Raw genomic sequence first — 9,045 nt, forward strand, 5'->3', positions numbered from 1 at the left:
TTATAGATCAAATTACAATTGATTAAATTTTAGCAAAATTAGAGAATCATTTGTATCTTTTTAATCGAAACTAGGATTACGTTGAAGACAAGAAATTTAAGTAATTGAATTTAAACTGAATTTGTTACGCCGTATGAAGCGGCCAATAAGTCAGCCCTTATTACCTGACTGTCAACGGCCCTCATACCGTTATTCTGACCTTCTACAGACCCAAGGACTCACCATATACTCTAACGATAGTTTAATGTCTAACGTATATAGATGGGTTAATCGGTCTGCATTAAAATTACGGGACGTAGAGTCCCAAAAAGTACTTTACGTTTACAGCGGGCTATTCACCACTACCTGGAATTTATTACGTGCTGGTAACAATCACGAATAAAACAGGTATCTGCCATACGGAAAGAGCGGATGTGTATACAAAGAAAAAAGGGACTTCATCCCAAAAAACAATATCATCCACTACCTAAGACGGTAGAAAGTCTCCCACTCCTGAGATGGCGAAAGAACGAACTGTGAGTCGAGTCTAGGCCAGTCTGTGCCACACATCTCCCGGGTTCCTTTGGCTCTTCAGGCTCTCGCGACAGTCAAGTCAACTGTTCGTACGACAAACGGGCAATCATATTGACTCTCTGTTCCGTCTAAGTAATCGAATTCAACGACTTCGCTTGTGTATGAGAGTGTGTATCCGTGCAAATTAGAAATAAATATATATATTAATAAAACTGTAGACTACAGTTTTATTCCAACTGAACTACCCCTATTATCCCAAAAGAAATACGGGGATCGACCTGCTCGTGGCGTCGATTGATACAATCGTAACGGGAATTTACGACTCCCGTTGACGCGCCTCCTCGCGAACGCGTCTCCCCGCGACTGGCCGAATTTACATGGTCCTTCGAGCCGGATCACGTGCCAGTGGAAAGATCACTTATCAGTGAACACAGTTCCACGTGAAAACAACTCCATCACACGAGTGACCGTCGGAAGAAGATCGTCTTCCTCGCTGATCACACACGCGACCTCACGCCGCCCAGCGCCGAGCAGCTATTCACACCAGCGTCCATTGCATATCAACCAGGTGAGCTCGCTCAATGGATTCAGACTCCACCATGTCTCAATCCGAACGTATCAGTAAGTTGCGCCGAAGACGAGGCGTCTTACTTGGCCGATTGAAACACGTGGATCGTCAGATCGATGAATGGGAGCAAGCAGACGCCATCGATGAAGGCTTTATCACGTCTTGTCGTCAAACGATCGACGAACTCGGGAACAAGATAACTAATATCCAAATTGAATTAGACGAACTAGAGGATCCAGAGACTGAACGTGCCGAAGCTACACAACATGAACACATTCGCATTCGTGGACGAATTACGGAACTCTTGAAGCAATCACAGTACACAACCAATTCGACACCGCAAAAATGCGAACCAAGTAACCGTTACGAGTCGACCTCCCTTAAATTCCCGGACATCAAGCTGCCTAAGTTCGATGGCACTCTAGAAGAGTGGACTTCGTTTTACGAAACCTTCTCATCAGTGATAGACCAGAACAAAATACTATCACCGGTACAGAAGTTTCTTTATCTCCGCACATCATTGGTTGGACAAGCCGCGCGGAGCATCCAGTCGCTGGACCTCACAGCGTCCAATTATCCCATCGCCATGGACGTATTGAAAAAAAAATTCGACTGTCAAAGACGAATTTGCATGCGTCACTGGCACTTGATACGGGATTATCCAAGGATTCCTGAGGAAACACCTGAAGCGATAGACGACTTTTTGGAGACCGTCAAATTGAACCTTCGCGCACTTCGCAAACTAGGTCAGAATTTAAGCGCGGACGTGATTCTGATCGATCTGTTCATCACAAAGCTACCCTCGTCCACCATACGCATGTGGCATCACACATTACCGGATGGCAAGATGCCCTCTTACACCCATTTATTGGAGTTCCTCAAAACACGAGCGAACCGGGATCGACTAGACGCCCCAGTTGATACCAAAGGGGCGTCCCACCGACGTCTCCACCATCGACAAAAACCGCCACGAGGACATACCTTCACCACAACCAAACATGCACCGAGATGTCCGATATGTCAAGGACATCATGCTATCAAGAAGTGCAAAGTGTTCAAAGCAGAGCCAGTTAAAAGGCGCATTGAACTCGTGAAGGAAGCATCACTGTGCGTCAATTGCTTAAGCAGTGAACATTCTCGTGCCCACTGCCCCTCCAGGTCGTGCCGTAGATGTCGGCATCGACATCACACTCTGCTACACCAGGATAAACCACAGAACCGCTCGCCAACATTGTACGTACGGTCATCGAGCGGGCGGTCGTCGAGCGAGCATTCATTGAATAGACGGTTTTCGAGCAGGCATTCGTCGAATGGACAACCCCCTAAAGGGCGATCACCAACGGGTTTATCGACGTCGCGTCGCTCACATCAGTCAAGACGAACAACCAGCTCAACACGGAAACCCTCTTCAGCACTCCCTCAGGATATAAAGCCCACTCACCATTGCGAGTCTCGCACAACGCGATGCAGGGCGAAGGAATCACAAAGATCACCCAATCCACGGGGATCTAAAAACATTGACTCATTTCGGTTGGGTCATCGGAGGGAGCCCAGCCGCCCAATCGTCTACTCACTCCCGGCCACTTCTTGATTGGCGATACGCTAACCAACTTGCCACAGAGATTACAGGAACACTCTGTCAGGCCGTCTATCCAGCTGGCAGCGCATCCCAACTAGAGCAACATTTCTGGAGCTGGTGGTACCAGGAATATCCCACCGAGCTGACCAGCCGCAAGAAGTGGAGCAAAGGCGGTCGCGATATTCGAGAATAATACGGCCCGCCACAGTGCAGACGGCAGCGAGCATCTTGGATCGCGGCGTTAAGAGATTGGTCCCCCTACCCTGTCAGCCCGATCCAGACGAATTCAAACCACCGCGACGACCGAAAGAAGCGGAGACGATACACACTTGAATCCTCGCACAGCAATTTGATCGGTACCCTCTCAACGGGGGGAGCATGTTACGCCGTATGAAGCGGCCAACAAGTCAGCCCTTATTACCTGACTGTCAACGGCCCTCATACCGTTATTCTGACCTTCTACAGACCCAAGGACTCACCATATACTCTAACGGTAGTTTAATGTCTAACGTATATAGATGGGTCAATTGGTCTGCACTAAAATTACGGGACGTAGAGTCCCAAAAAGTACTTTACGTTTACAGCGGGCTATTCACTACTACCTGGAATTTATTACGTGCTGGTAACAATCACGGATAAAACAGGTATCTGCCATACGGAAAGAGCGGATGTGTATACAAAGAAAAAGGGGACTTCATCCCAAAAAACAATATCGTCAACTACCTAAGACGGTAGAAAGTCTCCTACTCCTGTGATGGCGAAAGAACGAACAGTGAGTCGAGTCTAGGCCAGTCTGTGCCACACATCTCCCGGGTTCCTTTGACTCTTCAAGCCCTCGCGACAGTCAAGTCAACTGTTCGTACGGCAATCGGGCATTCATATTAACTCTACGTTCCGTTTAAATAATCGAATTCACCGACTTCGCTTGTGTGTGAGGGTGTGTATCCGTATAAAATTGAAATAAATATATATATTAATAAAACTGTAGACTACAGTTTTATTCCAACTGAACTACCCCTATTATCCCAAAAGAAATACGGGGATCGACCTGCTCGTGGTGTCGATTGATACAATCGTAACGGGAATTTACGACTCCCGTTGACGCGCCTCCTCGCGATCGCGTCTCCCCGCGACTGGCCGAATTTACAATCGTCTTTACTTTCATCTTAGTATTCCAAATAATTAAGAAATGATCTATTATGAAATATGAAATATATTTTGAAATAAATATAAATATAATAAAATATAAATTGTATATCGAACGTTACCCATGTTCGAATGAAAAGACTACAGAATTGTTCATACAAAGCTGTCTTAGTTAAAATAAATTCATCGGATTGATCATTAATTGTTTTTGCGTTTATATGTTAATATTCCTGTTACTTTTATATTATTCCTGCTATCGATAAATAACTTGCACAAAAAATAACGAGAAATTAAAGCAAATGTATACAATAATTAAATGAAATCACAGTCATGTTTACATTTCATTATAAAGGCTTACGAAAGAAATTAATATTAGAAACCAATATAGTAACAGTATCATTTAGTAAATAGGCAGAAAAATTTTAATTTTACTGAAGAAAACTTAGAATAAAATGTTTCAGAAAACTACTTTATTTCATTACCTTAATGTTGAATGTATCGTTAAATAAATGTGTATTAATTAAACGAAATTAGTAACGAGATATAAACGATAGTAAAAAATATAGAAATGAATAGTACGAAAAATATAGTAATGATAGTAATGAAGAACCAACGCCATCAATAGGTTAGAATACGTTACAAACCGGACGCAACGCGATCCATGCTATTGATACGATATGAAACGACTGAATGACTCCTTGCATCTTAGTTTCTCTGTGCAACTTCCAAAGTGATGAAGGGAAGGGAGGAGGGACGAACGAGCCGGCGGTACAAACAAGTACACAGTTAACGATTACATACAGTTACAGATTAACGATCTACACAAAAAAACGTATACAACTACAAAAACATTCATCTTCTACGCAACGCTTACACAAATCTTTCCAAATTTCAAACTATACATGTATACAAGCAATATCTACATCCTACACAATGATTACATCGATCTTTATAAACTAACGGTGACTCACGGCGTCCAACGATGTCCCACGGTGTCCAACGGTATACAATAGTGTCCAGCGATGTCCAACGGTGTCCAACGGTGTCCCACGTTGCAGTCCAGTCTAGATCATCCAAAATTCTTTTCGCGGCTTTTGGTGATCCAAACTGGACTGATGCGTAGTTCGTAGCTTGGTATCGTTTTCCAAAGATTAATCAACTGATTAATTTTTGGAAAACGATGCCAATTACCAGGTCTCACCACGAGGAGGTCACTACGCACGAGACCCGCCCATGAGTTATTTAACATTATGCATCGGTCTCGACATTCAACCTATTGGCAAGAATGTCGAGTTCTGACTCTGCTCGATCATGGGCCTGCGTAAAGAGATAGTTATTTCGTAGCCTAACCGTGAAACACCTATCTCCTACGCAGCAGTTACACGAATCTTTACAAACGCAAAACAAAGCTTACACGACGCAATATTTATCTCCCACACAACGCAACATGTATCTCACACACAACGATTACATCGATCAGTACAAAAATCGTACAATAATTCGCAACCCTATCGGCAACATTCCGTATCAAATATACATTTGTTTAACTTGGAACGAAAGAAAAGAAATGGGGCTACCATGAAAAAGGAGCTCCAACAATCAGACGATGAAAGAGAAACCGCGGCTCGCCCGGAACGAACGTATTCGCGATCTCTCGAAAGAACTAACGAACCTACGTGACGTACCCCCGTGCACCAGATAACCCTAAGATTCAGTGGAAGCGCAAGCATTGACCTTCGCTCGATTCCTGTCACGTCGTTTGGATCTTATCACGGTCGATGGCACTTACCGATCATACCAGTGTCCAGCAAATGGGCCTGCAATTTAACACACTCCAACTGAACAGTTGAACCCGGGGAGGGACCGCTGAACAGGATTACAAAGGCAAGGCCCCAACTGAACAGTGGGGTCCACCCCCGCGAGTTCGAACAGAATTACGGAGGACATTAAATGCAGGTCCCCTGTCTAAGTACCGAAGTACCAATCGGACAGAATTGCGGAACTGCGACTCAATCGTCAACAGATTCACAGGTATCACCAGCGTGATAACAACGCCCGTGATTTGAGGCAAACGACGAGCAGTCATCGAGTTGTCACCAAGACAAGAGGTGTCCTTGGGCGACCTTCGAATCCAAAGAGTCGTCCAGTGCACGTTGACCCGCACGTACCCGGAATACGCGCGAGCGAGTACGTCACGCGGCAGTTTGAAAGAACTGAGCGATCGCGGGAATCAAACCGATAAATCGCGGGAACAATTTTTCCAATGTGGTAAGCGAGAGGATCAAGACAGACGAGATTTATATTTTTCGTTCCAAGATGGATAAGTATCTTTGTACGGAATGAGCTTACAATGCACATAACATAGGTATCTATTTTATGATTAATTAAGGCTAAAACGCACGCATCCCACGGTGCCCCCGCGGGGGGGTATTAGTCCAGTCTAGATCACCAAAACTATTTTGGATGATCAAGACCAGACTATATTCAAGTAGTTTTTAGCTTGATATCGTTTTTCAAATAATAATACTAATATTCAAAATAGTAATTGGTGTATTATTATTTGGAAAACGATACCAATTACCGGGACCCACCACGAGGAGGTAACTACGCTCGGGTCCCATTTACATAAACAGTTTTTAAGCATTGGAAGCAGGGATGTAAAATTATTTTATAACAAAGAAGTAGCGTGTATTGAAATTTATTAATTAGAATGGCTGTAGTACGTGGATCTGCATAATCATACTTGAATATTGAACTTATCATCGAAGAAACGAAACCATGCAAAATACTAATTGTAGTGCGTATGGATGAATGGTGAGATGTCGTTGCCTTCGATTAAATTGCACTTGCTTCCTTAATTCCAAGAATACGGTGTTGTTTCCTTGGTTTTGAGCAGACATGGAAAATTACATTCCATCCATAGACACTCAATAGGTACACCCTGCGTTACCACTGGTTTTATATGAAATAGTGCAATGAGAAATTAAATACTTTAGAATTTAAAATTAAAAAATAATGCTATATAGATATACAATAGCACTTCAGGGACTTGAAAGATTTCGTAAATATTAAATAAAACAAAATAAATCATTAATTTACTCACAACGAATTGATGGTATTCATTTAAATCAATGAATCAGAGTTGCTTCCAATTAATGATACAACTGTTATAAATTAAGAGCATAATTACTTTGAATTAATGGGAGGATATGGTTATAAATTATTGGTATAATTGTTAAGAATTAATGGAGTAATTGTTTTAGATTAATGGCTTAAATGTTATAAATTAATGGCTTAGATGATATAAATTAATAGTTTAAATGTTAGGGATTAATGGCTTAAATGTATAAAATAACAGTTTAAATGCTATAAATTAATAGTTTAAATGTTGCAAATTAATAGCTTAAATGTATAAAATAACAGTTTAAATGCTATAAATTAATAGTTTAAATGTTGCAAATTAATAGCTTAAATGTATAAAATAACAGTTTAAATGTTGTAAATTAATAGCTTAAATGTTGTAAATTAATAGCTTAAATGTTATAAATTAATAGCTTAAATGTTATAAATTAATATCTTAAGTGTTGTAAATTAACGGTTTAGACGTTATAAATTACTAGTTCAATGTTATTGTTAATATTTTTTGTTTATTTACCTTATATTTAAGTTCTTCTTCGATGTTCACTCTCCGGCAGTTCAGGCGCAAAAGAGCTCGCGCGCGATTTCCGTGTTCCTTATATACCTTGACAAAGTGTCGAGATGTCAATCAAACGGTAACGATCATTTGACATAGCAAAAGACCGTTTTTCCGTTATAACAAAATCACATTGAACAATTTCTCAATATTTATCGTAAATTGGCGCTTTCAACAATTTAATACGATATCCATTTTTATCATTTTAATAGTTTCTACAAACTAAGACTAATTTCACACTTCTTTGACACTAGTTTTCTACTATCGATTAGTTTGAACAAAAAGGAACAAAAAGCCTAACGGCAGCCGATGACGTTACTGTGAAATAAGTTAAGGAATTAAATAATCAGAAAGACAAAATTCATATTAAACATTATATTATATTATCGATATTGGTTCATTTACTCGTGCTAATTACAAAATAAAATGTTCTTTTTTCTTGAATAACACCTACATCACTGTGTCCGATATTTAAAATTCTTATTTAATGCTTACTTAAAAGTCCGGTACCTTTCTAATTCCTCTCAAGTTAAACGATTAAATTTACTCGTTATAGTTGTAACATAAAATGGCTCTTTTATCTTCAATAGCGCCTGCATCGATGTACATGATACAGTTATTAATTATGTAGCAAATAATACGAACTAATTGACTGTAATCGCGGTTAGGTACTTCTTCGTTAGATCTATCAAAGGATCTATTAGGCTATTAGCGAGAGACTTATTGTTTCCTTGAAGAATGGTTTGATTGTTATAAATTAATGTTTTAAATGTTGTTAATTAATGTTCCCATTGCTATAAATTAATAGTTTAATTGTTATTAATTAGTTGCTTAAATATTGTTAATTATTGGTTGGATTGTTATAAATTAATGGTTTAGAAGTTGTTAATTAATTGTTTGACTGTTATAAATTAATGGTATAACTGTTATTAAGTAATGGCTTAAATATTACAAATTAATGCCTTAATTGTTCTTAAGTAATGGTTTAAATGTTGGTAATTAACGGTTTGATTGTTATAAATTAATGGCTTAAATGTTATAAATGAATAGCTTAAGTGTTATAAATTAATAACTTAAATGTTATAAATTAATAACTTAAATGTTAAATAATAGTTTAAATGCTGTTGAGTGATAGTTTAAATGTCATAAAATAATGGCTTAAATGTTATGTTCTTGTTTCGCAACACTAACTTACTATTAATATTTATGAAGCAGAAAATTTGCAAAATCAAACGCGAAGAGTGCTTCGTTATATCTGCAGTTTCAATTAACCTACCATTTAAAAAAGGAAATTCTGAAAATTCCTGAAATTTGAGACGCAACGCTAATAAGTATAACTCTACGCATTCGTATTTAAGCAATAGGCAACACTAATAGCGAGAGATTGTCACGTCGGAGACACAAAAGATCGCGAAATTAACGGATCGCCGGTGATCTCCTCGCGTCGCGGCACGAACGAAATGATTCTTTCACGAATAGGGTGAAGAAAATAGAACTTCGTATGCGAAAATGAGATTTATTGCAGAAATCCAACAGAGTGACGGT

General features: G+C 39.7%; 1 protein-coding gene across 1 annotated transcript; it reads left to right on the forward strand.

Annotated features, from left to right (window-relative positions):
- The first annotated feature begins 1,112 nt into the window (after positions 1-1,112).
- On the forward strand, positions 1,113-2,593 carry LOC139985379 (uncharacterized). Its single transcript, XM_071999782.1, has 2 exons — positions 1,113-2,314; positions 2,410-2,593. Exons 1-2 carry the CDS (start codon positions 1,113-1,115, stop codon positions 2,591-2,593), a joined length of 1,386 nt encoding a protein of 461 aa, XP_071855883.1.
- The last annotated feature ends 6,452 nt before the right edge of the window (positions 2,594-9,045 follow it).

This window comes from Bombus fervidus, chromosome 3 (genome assembly GCF_041682495.2).
Source record: "Bombus fervidus isolate BK054 chromosome 3, iyBomFerv1, whole genome shotgun sequence".
NCBI lineage: Eukaryota > Metazoa > Arthropoda > Insecta > Hymenoptera > Apidae > Bombus > Bombus fervidus.